The 26,249-nt window shown below is 35.5% G+C and overlaps 1 protein-coding gene across 5 annotated transcripts in view; it reads left to right on the top strand.

The window, feature by feature from the left end:
- The window catches only part of RIMS2 (regulating synaptic membrane exocytosis 2), a 773,533-nt gene that overhangs the window by 456,278 nt on the left and 291,006 nt on the right, over positions 1-26,249 (top strand). For all 5 annotated transcript variants that reach the window (XM_011931177.1, XM_011931160.1, XM_011931186.1 and 2 more), the window contains one exon: positions 19,442-19,510. In XM_011931177.1, coding sequence (XP_011786567.1) covers positions 19,442-19,510 — 69 coding nt within the window. The remainder of the gene's footprint in view (positions 1-19,441; positions 19,511-26,249) is intronic.

Here is a 26,249-nt window from a genome sequence, read left to right as displayed (position 1 = left end):
TAAATGACGAATTGATGGGTGCTGACAAGTTGATGGGTGCAGCACACCAACATGGCACAAGTATACATATGTAACAAACCTGCACATTATGCACATGTACCCTAGAACTTAAAGTATAATAATAATAATAATAAAAGAAAACATAGGAGAAAAATCTTCATTCCTTTGGGTTAGGCAGAGTTTTCCCCAAAACAACACCAAAGGCCTGATCAATAAAAAATAATACATTGGACTGCATCAAAATTTAAAATATTTGCTTTTGAAGACATCATTAAGAAGATTTTTTTAAAGCCTCAGGCTGGGAGAAAATACAGTCACGTGGCAGCTAATGACCAGTTTACTTTCTGAGAAATGTGCCATTAAACATTGTCATCATTGCATGAACATCATAGAGTGCACTTATACAAGCCGAGGTGGTATAGCCTACTATACACCTCAGCAATGTGGTATAGTCTGTTGCTTGTAGGCTACAAACCTGTACAAGCATGTTACTATGCTGAATACTATAAGCAATTGTAACACAATGACAAGTATTTATTTATCTAAATGTATGTAAATATAGAAAAGGTACAATCAAAATATGGTATAAAAGATTAAAAAATGATATACATGAATAGAGTACTTACCATGAGTGGAGACTGCAGGACTGGAAGTTGTTCAGGGTGAGTCAGTGAGAAACTTGGTAAGTGAATGTGAAGGCCTAGCACATTATTGTATACTACAGTAGACTTTATAAACATTGAAAACTTAGGCTACACTTTATTTATAAAAAATAAAGTGATTATACTGTGACATTGTGATGGCTATGACATCAATAGGGAATTTTTCAGTTCCATCATAATTGTATAGGACCACTATCATATATAATTAATTGTTTACTGAAACATCATTGTGCGGCACATAATGTTTATCTGTGAATCTCATATTTGACAGAGGACTCGTATCCAGAATATATAAGGAGCCCTTAAAATGCAATAATAGTAAGAAGATAAATAGTGCTGTCAAAAAGTGGGCAAATACTTGATAGTCATTTGAAAGAATAAAATATATGGATCAAAAATAAGGCCATGAAAAGATGCCCAACATCGTTAGTTATTAGTGAAATGCAAATTATGCCATAATTATATTATTTAATACCCACTAGAATGAATGTAATGAAAAAGAAAGATGATAACAAATTTTTGCAAGAAGGTGCAGAAATTGGAACCCTCATCCATTTGCTGATGTAAATGTGAAATGGTACAGACACTTTGGAAAACAGTTTGGTCTTTTGTTAAAAATTTAAAAATAAATTTACCATATGACCACTAATTTACCTTCAAGAGAAACGAAAGTGAATGTTCACTGAAAGACTTGTACATGAATGTTTACAGCAGCATTATTCACAATGATTAAAAGGTAGAAATAGTCGAAATATTCATCAACCAGTGAATGGATAATAAAATGTGGTATATCTGCACAACTGATTACTATATATAACAAGAAAGAAGATACTGCTACATACTACAATGTAGTCAAACCTCAAAAATATTATGCTAAATGAAAGATGCTAGATGCAAAAGGCCATGTGTTCTATGATTCTACTTATATAACATGTATAGAAGTGACAAATCTATTGAGACAGATTAAGTTAGCAGTTGGCTGGAAGTAGCAATAGACAGTGACTGAAAATGGGTGTGAGTAATCCTTTGGCAGTGAAGGAGATATTCTAACATTAGATTATAGTGATGTATACACAGATTTTAGAATTTACTGAAAATTTCTGAACTGTATACTTAAAACAAATATTTATGTTATATAAATTATACCTCAATTTTAGTCAAAGCCAGCTATAGTGACTCACACCTGTAATCTCAGCACTTTGGGAGGCTGAGTGGGAGAATTGATTGAGCCCGAGAGTTCGAGACCAACCTGGAAAACATAATGAGACCCCATTTTTATTTTTAAAAAAATTACCCGGGTTCAGTGGCATGCACCTGCAGTTCCAGCTACTTGAGAAGCTGAGCTGGTAAGATGGCTTGAGCCTGGGAAGTCGAGGCTGCAGTGAGCCATGATCACACTGCACTCCAGCCTGGGCAACAGAATGAGAGACTCTGTCAAAAAAGAAAGAGAGAGAGAGAGAAAGGGAGAGAGAAGGAAAAGAAAGGAAAGGAAGGGAAGAGAAGAAAAGGAAGGAAGGAAGGAAGGAAGGAAAGAAGGAAGGAAGGAAGGAAGGAAGGAAGGAAGGAAGGAAGGAAGGAAGGAAGGAAGGAAAGGGAAAGGGAAAGAAAGGGAGAAGAGAAAAGAAAATGCAGTGATAAAACTACAGGATAGATACAATCTCAATTACAGTAAGAGATTTTAGTACTCCTCTATCAATGTTTATAGAACAAATAGAAGGCTTGAAGGATTTATGTGACATTTACAAAACATTCCACAAATCAGAAAACACCTTCCCTCCAAGTTCATTGAGAATATTTACTAAGGTAGACCTTACTCCTGCCCAAACAAGTATCGATAAATTTAAAAGTACTCAGGTCAAAGTCTGTTATCTGATCATGATAGAAATAAAATAGAAATCAATAACAGAAAATCTCTGGACAAGCTTGAAATATTTATAAATGAAGTAACACTTCTAAACCATGAATCAAAGGAGAAGTTAAACAGGAAATTAAAAATTATTTTGACCTGAATGAAATGAACACCTAATGTATTGAAATTCATGGGATACAGCTAAAGCAGAACAGTAGGGAAATGTATAGCATTAAGGACATATATTATTAATACCAAAAAAAACTCGAATCAGTGACAGGTTTTCACTCTAACAAACTTCAAAAAGAAGAGCAAAATAGACTCAAGTAGAAGAAAGGGACTAAAAGTCAAAATAGAAAAAAGTGAAATAAAGACAGAAAGTCAATTGGGAAAGTAAATGCAACCAAAGGTTGCATCTATTAAAATATCAATATAATTGATAAGCCTTTAGGCAGAATGATCAGCAAAGAAAGACAGAAGACAAATTATCAATATCAGGAAAAAGGTGATATCAGTACACATTCTACAAATATTAAAAAGACAGTAAGGGAAAACTGTGAACAACTTGATACAAATACATTTGACAACCTAGATGAAATAGAAAATTTCCTCGAGAGACACAAACTTGAGTCTCTGTCAAGAAGAAAGAAATAACTTGAGTAGCCCAATATCTATTTGAGAAATGGAATTTGTAGCTAAAAATTTTCCCTCAAAAAAATTTCAGGCCCAGATGACTTTATCAATGAAGTCTGCCAAACATGAAAGGGGGATACAATACCAGTTCTTTACAAACTCTTGCAGAATATTATAATGTTGGGAATACCATCCAGCTCATTTTATGAAGCAAACATTACTCTGATACCAACAACTAACATATTAAAAGAAATCTGTAAGCCAATAAACCTCAGGAAAATTTTAGCAAATTTAGCATATTAAATTTAGAAATATGTTGTAAAATAAAAATATAGAAAATTGAATCCACAATACATAAAAGGCATAATATCTCATGACCAAATGTTTTTATACCACGGATGCAATGTTTGTTTAACATTTGGAAAACAGAATGTCACTCATCATATTAAACTGAAAAAGAAAAAATATATAATAATCTCAAGAGATCATCTCAAGAAAGAGCACTTGATAAAATCCAATGTTCATCCCCGTAAAAGACCCTAAGCAAAGTAGGATAGAAAGGAACTTTCTCAATCCAATAAAGAAAATGTATCAAACCCTACAGCTAAATCATATTGGTAAAAGACTGCATTCTTTCCTCCCAAGGTCACAAATGAGAAAAAAAATGTCTGCCCTGGCAGCTGTTATTGAAAGTTGTAATTGTAGTTCTAGCTTGTACATAAGGCAAGAAAAATCAAATGCATCCAGATTGAAAAAGAAGTAAAAGGATGCTTATTTGCATACATGTTCATTCATATAGAAAGTCAGATGGGATCTGTGCAAAAACTATTATAGATAGAAGTGAATCTATCACGGTTACTGGATATAAGATCAAGATACAATATCAATTATTTCCATGTACCAGAAATAAACAATTGAAAATTGAAAAATACAGTGCCATATCAAAAAGTCAATTCACCACAAACAAGTAGTCTTTATCCCTGGGATGCAAGATTGGTTCAACATGCACAAATCGATAAATGTGATTCATCACATAATCAAAACTAAATACAAAAATCACATAATCTTTTCAATAGATGCAGAAGTGGCTTTCATTAAAATTCCACGTTCCTTGATGTTTAAAACTCTCAAGAAGTAGGCATTGAAGGAACATACCTCAAAATAATGAGAGCCACCTATGACAAATCCATAGCCAACTTAATAGTGAATGGGCAAAAGCTGGAAGCATTTCCCTTGAAAACTGCCACAATTGCTGGCAAGATGGCCAAACAGGAACAGCTCTGGTTTGCAGCTCCCAGTGAGATCAACACAGAAGGCAGGTGATTTCTGCATTTCCAACTGCGGTACCCAGTTCGTCTCACTGGGACTGGTTGGAAGTGGGTGCAGCCCAAGGAGGGCAAGCCAAGGCAGGGTGGGGCGTTGCCTCACCCAGGAAATACAAGGGGTTGGGGAACTCCCTTTCCTAGCCAAGGGAACCCATTAGGGACTGTACCTTGGGCTCTGGCCCAGATATTGCACTTTTCCCATGATCTTCACAACCCGCAGACCAGGAGATTCACTGCAGTGCCCAGGCTACCAGGGCCCTGGGTTTCCAGCACAAAACTGGGCAGCCGTTTGGGCAGACACCAAGCTAGCCACTGGAATTTTGTTTTTCATACCCCACTGGCACCCAGAATGCCAGCAAGACAGAGCCATTTACTCCCCTGGAAAAGAAGGCTGAAGCCAGGGAGCCAAGTGGTCTGGCTCGGCCGATCCCACCCCAATGGAGCCCAGCAAGCTAAGACACACTGGCTTGAAATTCTTGCTGCTAACACAGCAGTCTGAGCTCTACCTGGGACTCTTGAACATGGTGTGGGGAGGGGCATCCACCATTGCTGAGGCTTGAATAGGCGGTTTCACCCTCGCAGTGTAAACAAAGTAGACAGGAAGTTTGAACTGGGTGGAGCCCACCACAGCTCAGCAAGGCCACTATTGCCAGACTGCCTCTGCAGAATCCCTCCTCCCTGGGAAGGGCATCTCTGAAAAAAAGGCAGCAGCTCCAGTCAGGAACTTACAGATAAAACCCTCACCTCCCTGGGACAGAGCACCTGTGGGAAGGAGCAGTTGGGGGAGCCGCTTCAGCAGACTTAAACGTCCCTGCCTGGTAGCTCTGAATACAGCAGCAGATCTCCCAGCACAGTGTTCCAGCTCTGATAAGGGGCAGACTGGCTCCTCAAGTGGGTCCCTGACCTCCGTGTATCCTGACTAGGAGACACCTCCCAGTAGGAGCTGGCAGACACCTCATACAGGAGAACTCTGGCTGGCATCTGGTGGGTGCCCCTCTAGGACAAAGCTTCCAGAGGAAGGAACAGGAGACTGCAGCCTCTGTTGCTGGACTGCACCCTCTGCTGGTGTCACCCAGGCAAACAGGGTTGGGAGCAGACCTCCAGCAAACTCCAGCAGACCTGCAGCAGAGGAGCCTGACTGTTGGAAGGAAACTACCAAACAGAAAGGAATAGTATTAACATCAACAAAAAGGATGTCCACTCAGAGACCCCATCAGACAGTCACTGACTTCAAAGACCAAGGTAGATAAATGTACTAAGATGGGGAGAAACCAGTGCAAAAAGAGTGGAAATTCCAAAAACCAGAACGCCTCTTCTCCTCCAAAGGATCACAACTCCTCACCAGCAAGGGAACAAAACTGGATGGAGAATGAGTTTGATGAATTGACAGAAGTCAACTTCAGAAGGTGGGTGATAACAAACTCCTCCCAGCTAAAGAAACATATCCTCACCCACTGCAAGGAAGCTAAGAACCTTGAAAAAAGGTTAGACAAATTGCTAACTAGAATAACCAGTTTAGAGAAGAACGTAAATCACCTGATGGAGCTGAAAAACACATCACAAGAACTTTGTGAAGCAACACAAGTATCATTAGCTGAACTGATCAAGTAGAAGAAAGGATATCAGAGATTGAAGATCAACTCAATGAAATAAAACAAGAAAACAAGATTAGAGAAAAAAGAGTGAAAAATGAACAAAAAGTATGGGACGATGTGAAAAGACCAAATCTATGTTTGATTGGTGTACCTAACAGTGACAAGGAGAATAGAACCAAGTTGGAAATCACTCTTCAGGATATTATCCAGGAGAACTTACCCAGCCTAGCAAGGCAGGCCAACATTCAAATTCAGGAAATACAAAGAACACCACAAAGATACTCCTCGAGTAGAGCAACCCCAAGACATATAATCATCAGATTCAGCATGGTTGAAATGAAGGAAAAAATGTTAGGGGCAGCCAGAGAGAAAGGGCAGGTTACCCACAGAGGGAAGCCCATCAGAGTGACAATGAATATCTTAAGCCAGAAGAGAGTGGGGACCAATATTCAACATTGTTAAAGAAAAGATTTTTCCACCCAGAATTTCATATCCAGCCAAACTAAGTTCATAAGTGAAGCAGAAATAAAATCCTTTACAGACAAGTGAATGCTGAGAGATTTTGTCACCACCAGGCCTGCCCTACAAGAGATCCTGAAGGAAGCACTAAACATGGAAAGGAACAACAAATACCAGCCACTGCAAAAACATACCAAATTGTAAAGACCATCGACACTACAAAGAAACTGCATAAACTAACATGCAAGATAACCAGCTAAGATCATAATGGCAGAATCAAATTCACACATGACAATATTAACCTTAAATGTAAATGGGCTGAATACCCCAATTAAAAGACACAGACTGGCAAATTGGATAAAGAGTCAAGACCCATCGGTGTGCTGTATTTGGGAGATCCATCTCACATCTCACGAGCAGAGACACATATAGGCTCAAAATAAAGGGTTGGAGGAAGATCTACGAAACAGATGGAAAGCAAAAAAAAAAAAGCAAGGGTTACAATCCTACTCTCTGATAAAACAGACTTTAAACCAACAGAGATCAAAAGAGACAAAGAAGGCCATTACATAATGGTAAAGGGATCAATGCAACAAGAAGAGCTAACTATTCTAAAAATATATGCACCCAATACAGGAGCACCCGGATTCATAAAGCAAGTTCTTAGAGACCTACAAAGAGACGTATACTCCCACACAATAGTAATGGAAGACTTTAACACCCTGCTGTCAACATTAGACAGATCAATGAGACAGAAAATTAACAAGGATATTCAGGACTTGAACCCTGCTCTGGACCAAGCGAACCTAATAGACACCTACAGAACTCTCAACCCCAAATCACAGAATATACGTTCTTCTCAGCACCACATTGCACTTACTCTAAAACTGACCACATAATTGTAAGTAAAACACTCCTCAGCAAAGGCAAGAGAACAGATATCATAACAAACAGTCTTTCAGACCACACTGCAATCAAACTAGAACTCAGGATTAAGAAACTCCCTCAAAACCACACAACTACATGGAAACTGAACAACCTGCTCCTGAATGGCTACTGGGTAAATAATGAAGTGAAGGCAGAAATAAAGATGTTCTTTGAATCCAATGAGAACAAAGACACAGTGTACCAGAATCTCTGGAACACATTTAAAGCAGTGTGTAGAGTGAAATTTATAGCACTAAATGCCCACAGGAAAAAGCAGGAAAGATCTAAAATTGACACCCTAACATCACAATTAAAAGAACTAGAGAAGCAAGAGCAAACACATTCAAAAGCTAGCAGAAGGCAAGAAATAACTAAGATCAGAGCAGAACTGAAGGACACAGAGACACGAAAAACCATTCAAAAAATCAACAAATCCAGGAGCTCGTTTTTTGAAAAGATCAACGAAATGGATAAACCACTAGCCAGACTAATAAAGAAGAAAAGAGAGAAGAATCAAATAGATGCTGTAAAAAATGGTAAAGGGGATATCACCACCAATCCCACAGAAATACAAACTACCATCAGAGAATACTATAAACACCTCAACACAAACAAACTAGAAAATCTAGAAGAAGTGGATAAATTCCTGGGCACATACACCCTCCCAAGACTAAACCAGGAAGAAGTCGAATACCTGAATAGACCAGTAACAAGTTCTGAAATTGAGGCAGCACTTAATAGTCTACCAACAAAACTAAGTCCAGGACCAGACAGATTCGCAACCAAATTCTACCAGAGGCGCAAAGAGGAGCTGGTACCATTCCTTCTGAAACTACTCCAAACAATAGAAAAAGAGGGAATCCCCCCTAACTCCTTTTATGAGGCCAGCATCTTCCTGATAACAAAACCTGGCTGAGACACAACAACAACAAAAAAGACAATTTCAGGCCAATATCCCTGATGAACATCGATGCAAAAATCCTCAGTAAAATACTGACGAACTGGATCCAGCAGCACATGAAGAAGGTTATCCACCATGATCAAATTGGCTTCATCCCTGGGATGTAAGGCTGGTTCAACATACACATATCAATCAATAAACATAATCCATCACGTAAACAGAACCAATGATAAAAACCACACGATTATCTCAATAGATGCAGAAAAGGCCTTCAACAAAATTCAACACCCCTTCATGCTAAAAACTCTCAATAAACTAGGCATTGATCAATGGAACATATCTCAAAATAATACAAGCAATTTGTGACAAACCCACAGCCAATATCATACTGAATGGGCAAAAACTGGAAGCATTCCCTTTGAAAACCGGCCCAAGACAAGAATGCCCTCTATCACCACTCCTGTTCAACATAGTATTGGAAGTTCTGGCCAGGGCAGTCAGGCAAGAGAAAGAAACAAAGGGTATTCAAGTAGGAAAAAGCTAGATCAGATTGTCTCTGTTTGCAGATGACATGGTTGTGTATTTAGAAAACCCCATCATCTCAGCCCGAAATCTCCTTACACTGAAAAGCAACTTCAGCAAAGTCTCAGGCATGCAAAAATGCAAAAATCACAGGCATTCCTGTACACTAATAACAGACAAACATAGAGCCAAATCATGAGTGACCTCCCATTCACAATTGCTACAAAAAGAAAAAAATACCTAGGAATCCAACTTACAAGGGATGTGAAGGACCTCTTCAAGAATAACTACAAACTACTGCTCAAGGAAATAAGAGAGAACACAAACAAATGGAAAAACATTCCATGCTTATGGATAGGAAGAATCAAAATCAAAATGGCCATACTGCCCAAAGTAGGTTATAGATTTAATGCTATCCTGATCAAGCTGCCATTGACTTTCTTTACAGAATTGGAAAAAATGACTTTAAATTTCATATGGAGCAAAAAAAGAGCCCACATAGCCAAGACAATCCTAAGCAGAAAGAACAAAGCTGGAGGCATCACGCTACCTAACTTCAAACTATATACAGGGCTACAGTAACCAAAACAGCATGGCACTGGTACCAAAACAGATATATAGACCAATGGAACAGAACAGAAGCCTCGGAAATAATGCCACACATCTACAACCATTTGATTTTTGACAAACCTGACAAAAACAAGCAATGGGAAAAGGATTCTCTATTTAATAACTAGTGTTGGGAAAAGTGGCTAGCCATATGCAGAAAGCTGAAACTGGATCCCTTCCTGACACCTTTTACAAAAAATTAACTCAAGATGGATTAAAGACTTAAACATAAGACCTAAAACCATAAAAACCCTAGAAGAAAACCTAGGTAATACCATTGAGGACATTGGCGTGGGCACAGACTTCATGATTAAAACACCAAAAGCAATGGCAACAAAAGCCAAAATAGACAAATGGGAAGCTGATTAAACTAAAGAGCTTCTGCACAGCAAAAGAAACTATCATCAGAGTGAACAGGCAACCTACAGAATGGGAGAAAACTTTTGCAGTCTATCTATCTGACAAAGGGCTAATATCCAGAATCTGCAAAGAACTTAAACAGATTTACAAGAAAAAAACAAACAAATGCATCAAAACGTGGATGAAGGATATGAACAGACACTTCTCAAAAGAAGACATTTAAGCAACCAACAAACATATGAAAAAAAGCTCATCATCACTGGTCATTAGGGAAATGTAAATCAAAACCACAGTGAGATACCATCTCATGCCAGTTAGAATGGTGATCATTAAAAAGCCAGGAAACAACAGATGCTGAAGAGGATGTGGAGAAATAGGAACGCTTTTACATTGTTGGTGGGAGTATAAATTAGTTCAACCATTGTAGAAGACAGTGTGGCGATTCCTCAAGGATCTAGAACTAGAAATACCACTTGACCCAGCCATCCCATTACTGGTTATATACCCAAAGGATTATGAATCATTCTAATGTAAGGACACATGTACACGTCTGTTTACTGCGGCATTGTTCACAATAGCAAAGACTTGGACCCAACCCAAATGCCCATCAGTGATAGACTGGATAAAGAAAATGTGGCACATATACACCATGGAATACTGTGCAGCCATAAAAAGGATGAGTGCATGTCCTTTTCAGGGACATGGATGGCGTTGGAAACCATCATTCTCAATAAACTAATGCAGGAACAGAAAATGAAACACTGTGTGTTCTCACTCATAATTGGGAGTTGAACATTGAGAACACAGGGACACAGGGAGGGGAACATCACATAGCAGGACCTGTTGGGGGAGTGGGGGTAGGGGAGGGATAGCATTAGGAGAAATACCTAATATAGTTGATGAGTTGATGGGTTGATGGGTGCCGCAAACCACCATGGCACGTGTATACCTATGTAACAAACATGCATGTTCTACACATGTACCCCAGAACTTAAAGTATAATAATGAAAAAAGAAGACATGCATGTGGCCAACAAGCATATAAAATAAGCTTAATATCACTAATCATTAGGGCAATGCAGATCAAAACTACAATGAGGTACCATTGCACACCAGATAAAATGGCTATCATTAAAAAGTCAAAAAATAACAGATGCTGGCAAGGTTGTGGAGAAAAGGGAACACTTACACATTGTTGGTGGGAGTGTAAATTAGTTCAACCATTGTGGAAAGCAGTATGGTGATTCCTCATAGAGCTAAATGTAGAACTACCATTTGACCCAGCAATCCCATTACTGGGTATATTCCCAGATTAATATACATCATTCTACCATAATGACACATGCATGTGAATGTTCTTTATAGCACTATTCACAATAGCAAAGACATGGAATTAACTTAAATGCCCATCAATGACAGATTGGATTTAAAAAATGTGGTACATATACACCATAGAATATTATGAAGCTATAAAAAAGAAGAGCATCATGTCTTTAGCAGGAACATGGATGGAACTGTACACCATTATACTTAGCAAACTGATGCAGAAACAGAAGACCAAATATCACATGTTCTTACTTGGAAGTGGGAGCTAAATAAAGATAACTCATGAACACAAAGAAGGGAACAACAGACACTGGGGTCTACTTGAGGGTGGAGAGTGGGAGGGTAGAAAGGAGCAGAAAAGATAACTGTTGGACATTGTGCTTAGTACCTGGGTGATGAAATACTCTGTAAAACAAACACTCGGGACACGAGTTCACTTATGTAACAAACCTTCACATGTACCTTCCAACCTAAAATAAAAGTTTAAAAAAGAATAAATGAGCTTTAAAAAATGCTATTGATAAAGAAAAGACAATAGAAGAACTTGATCTTTTTCTTGAACCATATACAAAAAAATGAACTCTAGATGAATTAAAGACTGAAATATAATTTAAGCCTCAGTGAGGAAGCCAAAGCATTTAGTGCTGAAGTACTACCAAATAAGATATTTATTTTAAAGATTAAACTTTACAAAGTGGTGGGAGAAACTGGGAATTCTTTTAGGAAGGTTTGTAAGACAATGGTTGAGGAATCTGAGAAAAGTCACTTGCCAAAGACCCCAAAGAGGATCTAGTGAAAAAGTCTGTGAAAGTCTGTTGTCTCTTCATTTAGTAGTGGTTCCGGAAGTCTCTGTGGGACAGAAGGATAGACTGGTTACAAAAAACGCATCCAAAAAGGAAAATCAAGGAAAACTGGAATCCATGTAGACAAACTGGAACCTGTGTTTATCTCTCGTCCCTTCTCACCCTGATTTTGTGGGCCATCTACAGAAGCAACTGCAACTGATGTCCTTTGTTATGAATCTCCAGGTGTCCTTAGCTCAGGTCTGGGAGAAGATTCAAAGAGGGTATTTATCAGGATCAGACAAGCATCTAAAATCCTAGACTTCGATTTTATCACACCCACTCCAGCCTGGGCAACAGAGCGAGACTCTGTCTCAAAACAAAACAAAACAAAACCAGAAGGAAGTGAAAGGAGAAAGTGCAAAATTGCAATTATAGTGACAGTCTCTCAAAAATGCACACACAGACAAATGTATATGGATTATTATTTTTTCTTTTTTATATCATAATAGGGACATGTTAGTACTATTTTGTATACTCTGCTTTCTGTCTGCTTTTAATCTCTATTGTTTTAATGGTTACTTTTGAAATATTAACATGCATACCTAAAAAAGTTTTTTTTTTTTTTTTTTTTTTTTTTTTGGAGATGGAGTCTCACTCTGTCACCCAGGCTGTAGTACAGTGGTGCAATCTTGGCTTACTGCAACCTCTGCCTCCTGCCTCAGCCTCCCTAGTAGCTGGGACTACAGGTGCACACCTCCATGCCTGGCTGATATTTATTTATTTTTTCTTTTTTTTTTTTGTATTTTAGTAGAGATGGGGTTTCCACCATGTTGTCCAGGCTGGTCTCAAATGCTTAAGCTCAGGCAATCTGCCCACCTCGGCTTCCCAAAGTGCTAGGATTATAGGTGTGAGCCAGCGTGTATCTCTACCTTTTTTTCCAAACCATATAAAATTTTGCAATTTGGTAAGCACCCTCTTCCCTATCATCTAACGTATTACTAACAGAAGTTTACCTCTGCCTCCAGATTAATTATCATTATAATTGTCATTTTATTCATTCAGGTTTTTTTAGCTTTACCAAAATTTTTACCTTTTTTTTTTTTTTTTTTAATCACCCCTTCATTTTGGGGTAAGTTTATTTTTGAAGTACTTTTTCACTGAAGAATTGGGAAAAGGCTTTGTTTTTCTGAATATTATTTTTTATTTTTTATTTTTATTTTTATTTTTTTCGGTTGTGGGACTGAGTTTTGCTCTTGTTGCCCAGGCTGGAGTGCAGTTTTGCAATGTTGGCTCTCAGCAACCTCTGCCTCCCAGGTTCAAGTGATTCTTGTGCCTCAGCCTCCCGAGTAGCTGGGATTACAGGCTCGCGCCACCATGCCTGGCTAATTTTTGTATTTTTAGTAGAGACAGGGTTTCACCATGTTGGCCAGGCTGGTCTCCACCTCCTGACCTCAGGTGATACGCCTGCCTCAGCCTCCCAAAGTACTGGGATTATAGGCGTGAGCCACTGCGCTTGGCCTCTTGGGTTTTTTGGTTTTGTTTTGTTTCGTTTTGTTTTACTAATAGAAAGTTTAGCTATATATAACATCCTAGAATGACTTTTATTTTCTCTCAGTGTCTTGACAATGTTATTTTAATATATCTGACTTTCGATTTGGCAGAAAAGAATCTCCATTTATTTATGTCTTCTTTAACTTGTTAGCAGTTGTTTGGGTTGAATTGTGATCCCCCAAAAAGATATGTTGAAACCTTAACCCTCAATACCTCAGGGTGTGAACTTATTTGTAAATAGTGTCTTTACAGGAGTAACCAAGGTAAAACAAGGTCATTAGGGTGGGCCCTAATCCAATATGACTGGTGTCCTTAGACAGATAGGAAATGTGGACACAGAGACAGACAGAGGGAAGACAATATGAAGATATACAGGGAGAAGATGTCCATGCGACTAGAGTGATAAGTCTACAAACAAAAGAACACCAAGGTTTCTTGGCAAATACCAGAAGCAAAGAGAGACAAGGAAGGATTCTGTCCAGAGCCATCAAAGTGCATGGCCCTGCCGAGACCTTGATTTTGAACTTCTATCCCCCAGAGATATGAGACAACAGATTTCTGATGTTTTAAGCACTCAGTTTTTAATATCTTGTTATAACAACTATAAGAAACTAGTATAGCAGTGTTTTGTGGTTTGGAGTATACATATTTTGGACATTTTATATTAAATTTATTTCTAAATAGTTCATGATTTTGGAAATTCTTGTAAATGACATGGTTTGGGAATTAATATTCTGTTTGTATATTGCTATTCTTTAAGAAATATTCATTTTTATATTGACTATGTATCCTGCAATCTTGCTAAATTTTCTTACTAGTCTTAATAAGTTTTGTATAGTTTCCTTAGGACTTTATATTTACATGATCATATTCTTTCTTGCTTTCTAATCTGTATACCTTTTATTTCTTTTCCTGGCTGTATTGCTCTTTTTAGGACTTGCAATATAATGTTGAATAGAAGGACCATCCTTGGAGTGATCATCCTTTACATGTTCTTTGTCTTAGGGGGAACATTCAGTATTTCATAATTAAGTGTGATGTCAGCTGTAGGTTTTTTTGTAGATACCCTTTATCAGTTTATAAACATTCTTTTTTTACTAGTTTGCTGAGACATTTTATCATGATTGGGGGTAATAATTTTTCAAATTATTTTCTAAATCTATTGAAATATTTTTCAACTTTCGTGAATTACATGGAATAACTGCAATATACAAAAGTAACACTAGAAAGAAAAATTAAATTTACCACCACTTATGGAGATTCCAATATAATTTGCTTTCCATCATTGACAGGTCAGGCAAACAAAAATTTAGGAAAGTTACAAAAGAATCAAGCAGCACAATTAACAAGTTTAATCTCATGGTCAAATAAAGAATTCTGCACTTAATTAATGAATTCACATTCCTCTGTTACAACCATGAAATATGTGTGTTATAAATATACTATTTTATAATTCCTTTTGACAAATTTTAAAAATTAACGTAATATTCTCTAATATTATGTTATCACATCAATTGTAAAAAGAAAGATAAATTGTACCCGTGCTTTTGAAAATTTAAAAAAGTAGAAACTTACATTGTAATCAGCATTTTTTTCAAGCTCTAGCATCTCTGAAATCATGAGTAATCACTCAGTTGATAGTGTCTTGGATTTAAGAAATATGGTACATATCTTATAGTCCTAAGAAGAAAATATCTAGAATAGAACTTTAATCAATATACTACATATAAATATTTGAGTAACATAGGGAAGTGCTAACAGAGGAATGTTCATGTTAGTAAACATTAAAAGGCAGAAAATTATAAAGTATTCATCCAATGTAAGACTTTAGGGGAAAAAATAGTGAAACAAATTTAAAGCAGAAGGAAAGAAATCATGAAAGTAGGAACAAAAATTAATAATATGTGAAACAAATTTCTAATTGATAGGATAATGGAGCCCAAAAGTTCACCCCTTGAAATTAATAGCAAGATAAACCTTTAGTGAAATTTATTGATAGAAAAAAAAGAAGTTTCAGGATGCAAAGGAAACATAATTGATATATCAGAAAATAAATTGATAACAAAGTATTGTGATAATTACAGCAAACACTTTGAAAACTTAGAGTGAATAAATAAAAATGCAAAAATTGCTTTCAATCCCAGTGCTTTGGTAGGCTCAGGCAGGATGACTGCTTGAGGCCAGGAATTTGAGACCAGTCTGGGCAATATAGCAAGAGCCCCGTCTCTGCAAAGAAATTTAAAAATTAGCCAGGCATGGTGGTGTGTAACTATAGTCCTAGCTACTCAGAAAGCTGAGACTGGAGGATTGGTTCAGCCTCGGAGTTTGAGGTTACAGTGAGCTATGATTGTGCCATTGTACCCCAACCTGGGTGACACATCAAGACCTTGTCTCTAAAAGAATAATTAAGAAGGAAAAATCTAAAATCCGTAAGAAATATCAGTGAACTTAAACTCAGGAATGAAAGAATTGTTTATCATATCAGTATATATGTAATATACATTTACATATAATTTTCCAAATAAGTATATTAAATTATAGAATCTGCACGATTAATTCAATAGATGCAGAAAACACATTTAATAAAAATTACATCTCACTCTGCAAACTAGCAATATAGAGACATTCCCCAATGTGATAAAGTGTAACTTTAGCAAATACCATTTCTAAGGGAAAAATATTAGAAAACTTGTATTTTAAATCACAATTTTAAAAAGAATGTAAAATTTTTCTGTTTTTTTTCCCACCATTGTAGTTATCAGCATAGCAAGGCAGGAAAAAAAAAGAAAAACACATAACGATTGGGGATAATGATTGTCTACGTAGAAAAATTCAAATTAAACCATAATCACTTTAATAGAAGAAGAGAGAGAAAAAGACTTTAACAAGGTGATTGGTTAACATTCACAATGAAATTGCATTTCTGTGCCTGAGCAATTAATTTAGAAAACATAGTTCTTAACTGTATAGCTAATAGCAGTTGAAATTATAAGATAGAAAGGATATATCCAACAAATGTGGATAATTTGAGTAGCCAAAATTAAAAGTTTTATAGAAAGGCCAAACTTAAATGGAGAAAATGCCATGTACCTGACTACTGAAACAATGCTGTAAAATATGGCGCTTCTTTCTAAATTAATTTATTGATTCAGTGAAATTCAAAATCAAAATCCCAATAGGGTGTTTTTGTTCAAGATGATAACTTGAATCTAAAATTTATATGAAAGAGTAAAGGGGCATGATCCAAGATGCAAATAATAAGGTGGATGTATTTGCTTCAATATGTAACATTGTAGTAACAAACACAATGAATTATTGATTTGTGGATAGACAGCCTGTACAAGGGGCAAAAAATTACAATACAGATCATCCTATAGGGACTTTGATTTGAATTGCATTAGATTCTTGCAGATAGAATACATTTATTGATGACAGAGGTGACATCACAGATTATTTGGGAAAGGTGGAAATATTAAATAAACAATACTGAGATATGGGTTAGCCATATGGAAAATGTGAAATTGCATTTATATCTCATACTATACACTAACTCAGTTCAAGACAGATGAGGATGTAAATGCAAAAAGCAAAATTTTTAAATTTTCAGAAGAAAATATGGGAAACTCTCTCTTTGCTTATAAAGCAAGAATTATATATAGGACACTGAAAACACTAATTTTGGCCAGCTGCAGTGACTCACGCCTGTAATTCCAGCACTTTGGGAGGCCAAGGCAGGTGGATCACTTGAGGTCAGGAGTTTGAGACCAGCCCGACTACCATGGTGAAACCCCATTTCTACTAAAAATACAAAATTAGCCAGGCGTAGTGCTGGGTGCCTGTAATCCCAGCTACTCCGGAGGCTGAGGCCAGAGAATCACTTGAACTCATCAGGCAGAGGTTACCATGAGCCGAGATAACGCCATTGCACTCCAGCCTGGGCAACAACAGCAAAAACTCCATCTCAAAAAAAAAAAAAAAAAAAAAACCACTAATTTTAAAAGAAAATACTGAACTTAATAACCTGTTTTCGTCAGAATGTCGGAAGATGAGACAATTAGAGGGAACTGAATTGGAGTATCTTTAACTTATATAGGGTTAATATCAAACAGATAAAATCTCAATCTAGAAAAGAATCAATACAATTTTGAAGGAGGCAGCATTTACAAACCAAATATGCCACTTCACCCATGTACCCACACACGGTACAGCTTACAAAGGCTGATTAAAATAAACATCATTTGCTGTTGTCATTTTTGATCTGATTTTTTACAAATACCGAAAACTTGTAATCTTTCTGTTCTGGAGTGCACCTGACATAGTAAACCTGTCCTTGCCCATTTACAGACAAGCTGGGTAGCAATTCTCCTTAAGTTCTCCTCAATAGCCCATTCATGTGATACCCCTTCTGTCCCAAGTCGTTTTAGAATGTATGTCTGAATTCTGTAAATGCTTTTATGCCCAGTCTGTTGTGATGTTGTCAGGTAATTCTAGTTTAATATCTATTGGGGCTATAAAAGCTTCAGATTTGATCATGTCTAAAGCTTTATGAACATAAGCATTTGGAATGAAAATAATAGAAAGAGTTCATTCAGTAGGGCCATATGATAAAAAAGATAGGTGTCTTCTTCCTCACCATTATAAGGAGAAAATGAGAACTTCAGTTTCTGGCAGTAGAGACTTTCCCTGCTGGCAAAACACAGGTAGTAAAATAAACAAATGAAAAAATTTATCGGGTGCCTCCAAGAGTAGGTTGTAAATACTTGAGGGTAATTCTGGGACATTTTAATGATCTCTGCCTTAGACACCTCATGCAATGTGAGTTCTCAGTGTTTTATAAACCATACATGAAAGCACTTATTTTCTGATAAAACTGATTTCCATGTAAAAAATAATGTGTACTGTAAGAAAATAGACAACATCTTTTTGAAATAGCAACACTGTCTTCATTCATTAAATGTTTTCTGATACCAAGGAAGGGAAAAATGCTTTAATAAAGAATTCTGTTGTGTAGGGTGTGTCTGTTCCTGAAACACATGGAGGTGAAAAATATTTAAAAACAAATAACCACAGGTTTGTTTTTATATGCAATAATTTCATATTTAAGCGTGTAGTCAATCTGCTTTAGCCCTTAAAGCTCTGGTTGATTTAGTTTGATGCTATTTTTGCCATAGTAAGATTCACATTTAAAAATTTTGCTATAGATTTGTTTTGTGTGGAAAAACACAAACATGGTGCTCTTGAATTGTAATAACTATGAGTGCCTTTCCTAGTTTGTTTCATAGAAAGCATACCAAAATTCACAATTTTTATGTATTAGTATTGTGAATGACTTTTTTCTTATTGTCTTTTCAAAGCAATAGAGAAATAACTAAACTACATAGTTTTTTTTTAAAGGATATTTAAGATGTCTTAAGTGAGTTTGCTTTCTGAATTATGCTTTCTCTCCATGAGCATGAAAAATAAGGAATTGACCATAGTCAATGTATTGGTCATGCATATTAGAAAAAGACACATTAATGCATTGGAATATAACACACTGTGTTTTGAAATTTATCTGATCTTAAGTGTCTTTATCCATAAGCATCTAAAATTAACTTGACTTATCTATTTTCTAATAGATTTTATCAGTGTTGGATAACTTACACATATTATTTAGTATTTAATGTTATTTTAAGCTTTAAACCATTTAGGAACTTTATCTTATATATTTCCAGAATAATAATTATATAAATTGTTAACTCCTCATTACCCATATCCTCACATCATGAAATGTATGTGAAAATAAATGACGATAAGCTCATAATGACTTTTCTTCTGTACACATTTTTTGTTATTAGCTGATTCATTCAGAATATTTTCATTTGTTTTTCAGGTGTTTGGGGAATTTTCTTCCTTAAATAATCAGAATTTTTAATTATTGCTGTTGTTTACTTCATAGGGTCAAAGAGAATAAGTGATAGTGAAGTCTCTGACTATGACTGTGATGATGGAATTGGTGTAGTATCAGGTAAGAACTTTAGAATTATTTTATAGTATTAAAACTGGAGTACAACTCATCATCATTTACCATAAAAGTAAATAAGTAAAAGAGAAAGAAATAACTCACCTCCTCACCCTCCAAAACAGCCTATGGCAACCTATGACAACTTAAACCCCTGAGTAATCCCAATTGCTGGAACACCTGTACCAATTAGACTGAATAGTCTTGAAAGATGCCAGATAAGTAGATCTCAATAAATTTTGTATTTTAAGACAATAATAAGGATTTTACAATAAATTGGAAGAGTTCTTGCATAATTCAGACTTTTTTATATTGCACTAATATGGTGGAAAAAAGATGAAATCTTTTTTATGTAACCACCATATCTAAATATGTCAAATATTTAAATGAGAGTTTTTGAAACTTTAAAATTGTTTTTATATTAAATATCACATACAGCTAGATTTTGAAATTATAGTATTGTAGTTTAACATATTTGCCTCATTTTAAAGTTAGAAATTTATCCAATGATTTAATATTTTAGGTAAGTATATATCTTTTCTGCAAGTTCTGATGACAATGTTTACATGTAATATGCTTATTGTAAAAAAAAAAGTATTCTATTCCTTTTGAAGTTAAATAACCTAATAGATTTCATAATTATGACTAATTTTACTCTAAAGAAAATATATGTAAGACATGCCACAGTTGCATTAGTGATTGATAATTTTTTTTGCCAATTTTTGTTAAGAGTCAGTTAGCATGCCTTTATCAGTATACCACTTTTTAAAAACTCAATGACTATTTTTTCCCTTTCTTTGTACTAAGGGTGAACAGTATAAGACTACAAAAATTCTTTTCATGTATTATAGTTTAGAAGAGTTAAAACTCATAAAGTAGTTTTGAGAAATACTTCTCATGATCGCTTTCTTGGAGATCATTAAATTTTTTTCCTATTTGTATTCTATTCCTTTGTTATTTGACTATTCCATTTCTTATCTTTTGTAAATATCTAGTCCATCAGGTTTTCTTCATCCAAATTATTTCCATTCAGATCGTTCATCTTGATGCCGTTTTTGGATGTTTCTATCCTTTTATTTTCTGTTTTCAAGATAACAGAGAAGTATTTATTTAATATGATCATTTTAAGTTTTTCCCTTCTATAAAAGGAGTTGTATCTTTTGAAAAATTGTTTATTTTTCATTTATTTGTGTTAATAGTTTCTGGAATAACTTTTTGATACTACAGAATTGTGTTTAGAAACCCTCCCTAACTCAAAGTGCTTACTCTGGATTCATTAAGTCTCTTAATATGAAAAACATTCTTTCCTGTCTTGACATTATTGTCATTATTATTTTTTCAGTCAGAAACTGTCTGGTGAATCATTTAATGAGACTGAAAAGACTGCCATGAAATATCCTATATTTTGCTATTTTGAAATCCAATGTGATTTTGAGAAATAGATTTTTCATGATATACTACACTTTATTTTTTATTGATTGATTGATTGATTTTTCAGACAGGGTCTCACTCTGTTGCCCAGGCTGGAGTGCAGTAGTGCAATCACAGCTCACTGCATCCTCAATTTCCCCAGGCTAATTTGACCCTCTCACCTCAGCCTCACCAGTAGCTGGGACTACAGGTGCACACTACCTAGTGTGTGTACTGACTAGGGTTACTAACTAGGGCACCTTACCTATTGTGTGTACTAACTAGGACTAACTAGTCCCTTATTTTTTCTAAGCCCAGTTAAATTTTGAATATACTACACTTTAACAATACCTTTAGTACTAAAAAAATTAGTATGATGGTATTGTAGTTTCTGAAATTATGGTATATGTAGTTTTTTTTCATAACCCATCACTTTAGTAAATGCTGTAGGAATTACATTTACGTAAGACTTATGATAACCAAGACTTAAACATATATTCATTCTGTTAAATATTTTTCTTACATTTCTTCTTTATGGCCTTTTCATTTTACAGCTCTAATATTGGAACTAGTTTTAATAGAGAATAAATGCTTTAATCAATAGCTTATCAAATAATGTAAGGGCCACCAGATAAAATAAATAATATATTTTCTGGGTAAAGCAACCCACATGTGAAATGCAATGTATACATGTACAAAATGCACACCGCCACCTCTCTTAATAATATTTAAACACATAGTATGAGTCAATAAACCAGCAAAATCTATTGATAGTTTGTTGCTTATATGCAGAGATTTCTTTCCAGTTGCATATTGAATAAGGTCAAATTCAGAGTATCAATTACAACCATTCATAATAAACCTGAGCTATCAAAATTGTTCTTAAGTAGGAACTGTTTCGACTAACTTATTCAGTTTTTCTAAGCTTGCAAGGCAGATGTCTCAAATACTAACTATGCCAGAAGTAATATTTTGCGTGTGTTTTTTTAAATTTTAGGGCAGCATTAGGTTTACAGCAAAATTGAGAGGAAGGTATACAGATTTCCCATATGTCTTCCTACCCGAACACATTCATACCCTCTCCCATTATCAACCTCCTCCACCAAACTGGTATGTTTGTTACAACTGATGAACCTACTTTGACACATCATAATCACCCATGATCCATAGTTTACACTGGGGCTCACTCTTGGTGTCAAACATTCATTGGGTTTGGACAAATGGATAATGACATATATACATCATTATATTATCATGCAGAATATTTTCACTGCCTTAAAAATTCATCTTTCCCTTTCTCCTAACCCCTGGCAATTATTGATCTTCTTACTGTCTCCATAGTTTTGCCTTTTCCAGAATGTCATATAGTTGGAATCATACAGTTTGTAGCCTTTTAGACAGGCATCTTTCACTTAGTAATATGCTTTGTCTTTTCATGTTTTGATAGCTCATTTATTTTTAGTGCTGAATAATATTCCACTGTCTGGATATACCACAGTTTGTTCATTGATTCATCTACTGAAGGGCATCTTGGTTGCTTCCAAGCTTTGGCAGTTATAAATAAAGCTGCTATAAACATCTGTGTGCAGGGTTTTGTGTGTACATAACTTTTCAACTCCTTTTCGCAGATGCCAACCAGCACAATTGCTGGATCGTATGGTAAGAGTATAGTTTTGTAAGAAACTTCCAAAACATCTGTACCATTTTGCTTTCCCATCAGCAATGAATAAGAGTTCCTGTTGTTCCACATCTTGCCAGCATTTGGTGTTGTCCGTGTTCTGACCATTCCAGTGGGTGTATAGTGGTATCTCATTGTTTTTGTTTGCATTTCCCTGATGACATATGAGGTTAAACATCTTTTCATATGCTTATTTGCCATCTATTTAATTTCTTCGGTGAGGTGTCTGTTCAGGTCTTTGGCCCATATTTTTTTTTAATTGGGTTGTTTGTTTTCTTGTTGTTGAGTTTTCAGAGTTCTCTGTATATTTTGGACAACAGTCCTTTATAAAATGTGTCTTTTACAAATATTTTCTCTCTTCTGTAAAGCAGGAATTCTCTTGACATTGTCTTTTGCAGAGCAGTTTTAATTTCAGTGAAATTCAGGTTATTAATCATTTCTTTCATCAATCATGCCTACACTATTATATCTAAAAATTTATCGCAATACCCAAAGTTATTTATGTTTTCTCCTATGTTACCTTCTAGGAGTTTTATTATTTTGCATTTTATATTTACACATATGATGCATTTTGAGTTAAATTTTTGAAGAGTGTAATGTCTGCGTCTAGGTTCCCTTTTTTGCATGTTGACATCCAATTGTTCCAGCACCATTTGTTGAAAAGACCATCATTGCTCCATTGTATTGCTTTTGCTTTTATGTTGCCAGAGATCAGTTCAATATATTTATATCAGCTTATTTCTAGGCTGTCTATATGTTCCATTGATTTATTTGTCTATTCGTTGACCAATCAGTACCACAGTGACTTGATTACTGTAATTTCATTGTAAGTATTGAAAAGTCAGTGTCAATTCTCCAACTTTGTTCTTCTCCTTCAATACTGTGTTGAATCTTCTGTCTTTTGCTTCTCCATATGAACTCTGGAATCTGGTTATTAGACTCCACAAATTGATATGCTGAGATTTTGACTGAGATTGCTTTGAATCTGTAGGTCAAGTTGGGAAGATTGGACATCTTGACAATATTGAGTATTTCTTTATGTGGAATATCTATTTATTTAGTTCTTTTTTATTTCATTCATCAGAGTTTTGTTATTTTTCTCATGTAGATCTCATATATATTTTGTCAGATTATACCTCAGTATTTCATTGTTAGGGACTGCTAATGTAAATGGTGTTGCATTTTTAATTTCACTTGTTCATTGCTCATATATAGGAAAGTTATTGACTTTGGAATATTAACCTTATATCCTACAACATTTCTATACTCACCTATTAGTTCCTGGAGCTTTTTGTTTATTTGTTTCAATTCTTTTGTGTTTTTACATCGACAATCATGGCATCACAAAAAGAGTTTTATTTCTTTCTCCCTAATCTGTATGCATGTATTTTCTTTTCTTTCTTATTGAATTATCAAAGTACTTCCAGTACAGTGTTGAATACAAGTGGTAAGAGTGGACATACTTATCTTGTTTCTGATCTCAGTGGGAAAGTTTTGAGTTCTTTTTTTACTGGTAAATATGATGTTAGCTGTAGGGTTTTTTTGTAGATATTCTACATCCGCTTGAAGAAGATCCCCCATATTCCTAGTGTACTGGGAGTTTTTAGTAAATTCAGGATGTTGTCAGATTGTCTCTTCTCCATCTATTGATTTAGTCATGTGATTTTTTTTTATAGTCTGATGATGTGGTGGATTACATTAATTGATTTTTGAATGTGGAACCAGCTTTGGGTATCCAAGATTAATCCCACTTATTGTGTATAATTCTTTTTATACATTGTTGGATTCAGTGTGCTAACATTACATTGATAATTTTTGCATTGATGTTCATGAGAGATATGTTCTTTTCTTTTAATGTCTTTGTCTGGTTTTGACATTGAGGTAATACTGGCCTTATAAAATGAGTTAGAGAGTAGTCTCTCTGGTTCTGTTCTCTGAAAGAGATTGGAGAAAAATGGAATAATTTCTTTCTTAAATGTTTGGTAGAATTCACCAGTGAACCCATCTGGACTTTGTTGCTTTCCATTTTAGAGGGATATTAATTATTGATTCAATGTATTTAATAGATGTAGGCCTGTTCAGGTTGTCTATTTTTGTTTGAGTTTGACATAACTGTGTCTTTTAAGGAATTGGTCTAGTTTCATCTACATTATCAAATTTGTGGGCATAGAGTTTTCATAATATTCCTTTATTATCCTTTTAATGTCCATGGGATCTGTAGTGATGTCTCCTTTTTCATTTCTGATATTAGCAATTTTTATATCCTCTTTCTCTTAATTAGCGTGGCTAGAGGCTAATTTATTCTATTAATCTTTTCAAAGAACCAGATTTTGGTTTTGTTGATTTTCTCTATTGATGTTCTGTTTTCAATTTTATGGACCCTAAATCTACTATTTATTTTCTAACTGCTTACTTTGCATTTAATTTGCTCCTCTTTTTCTATATTTCTGAGATAGAAATTTAGATTATTGATTTTAGTATTCCTTTTTTTCTAATGTACATATACATTCAGTACTATAAATTTTCTTCTAAGTGCTGCTTTCACTGCATCCCACAAATTTTGATAAATTGTTTTCATTTTTATTTATTTAAAGATATTTTTAAATTTCTCTTGAGATTTCTTTCTTGCCCCATGTGTTATTTAGAAGTATATTATTTAATATGCACATACTTGGGGATTTTGCAGTTGTGTTTCTGTTACTGCTTTCTAACTTATTGTCATTGTAGACTCAGAGCAGCATTGTATGTTTTAAAAATTAATTTGCTAAGGTGTGTTTTATAACCCAGAATATGCTCTATTTTAGTGAATGTTCCAGGTGAACTTAAGAAGAATGTATATGCTGCTAATTTTTGATGAAGTAGTCCATAAATGTTGATTATACCCAGTTGATGGTGTTTTTGAGTTCACTTATCTTCTTACTGATTTTCTGCCTGCTTGATCTGTTTTTTTGTTTGTTTGTTTGCTTTGAGATAGAGTTTCACTCTTGTTGTCCAGGCTGGAGTGCAACAGTGCAATCTCAGCTCACTGCAACCTCCGCCTCCCAGGTTCAAGTGATTTTCCTGCCTCAGCCTCCCAAGTAGCTGGGATTACAGGCATGCGCCACCACGCCTGGCTAATTTTTTTTTTTTTTGTATTTTTAGTAGAGACAGGATTTCTCCATTTTGGTCAGGTGGGTCTCGAACTCCTGACCTCACGTAATCCACCAGCCTCGGCCTCCCACAGTGCTGGGATTACAAGCATGAGCCACTATGTCCAGCCTGTTTGTTTTGCTTTTTGAGACAGGGTCTGGCTCTATCACCCAGGCTGGAATGCAGTGGTGCAATCTTGGCTTACTGCAACCTCTGTGTATCAGGCTAAAGCGGATCTGTTCATTTCTGACAGAGGTGTGTGGTAATCTCCAACTATAATGATGGATTCTTCTATTTCTCTATGTACTTCTATCAGTTTTTGCCTGACATATTTTGATACTCTTCTTGTTAGAGGTATACACATTATGAATTGTTATGTCTTCTTGAAGAATTGGCTCCTTTATCTTTATGGAATGTCCTTCTTTATCCCTGATAACTTTTTTGCTGTCATGTCAGCTTTGTCTAAAATTAGTGTACCTGCTTCTGCTTTCTTCCTACTCCTGCCTTTTTTTTTTTTTTTTTTTTTTT

Source organism: Colobus angolensis, unplaced genomic scaffold (assembly GCF_000951035.1).
Source record: "Colobus angolensis palliatus isolate OR3802 unplaced genomic scaffold, Cang.pa_1.0 Scaffold121, whole genome shotgun sequence".
Classification (NCBI taxonomy): Eukaryota; Metazoa; Chordata; class Mammalia; order Primates; family Cercopithecidae; genus Colobus; species Colobus angolensis.
This window is presented reverse-complemented; position numbering and strand designations above follow the sequence as displayed.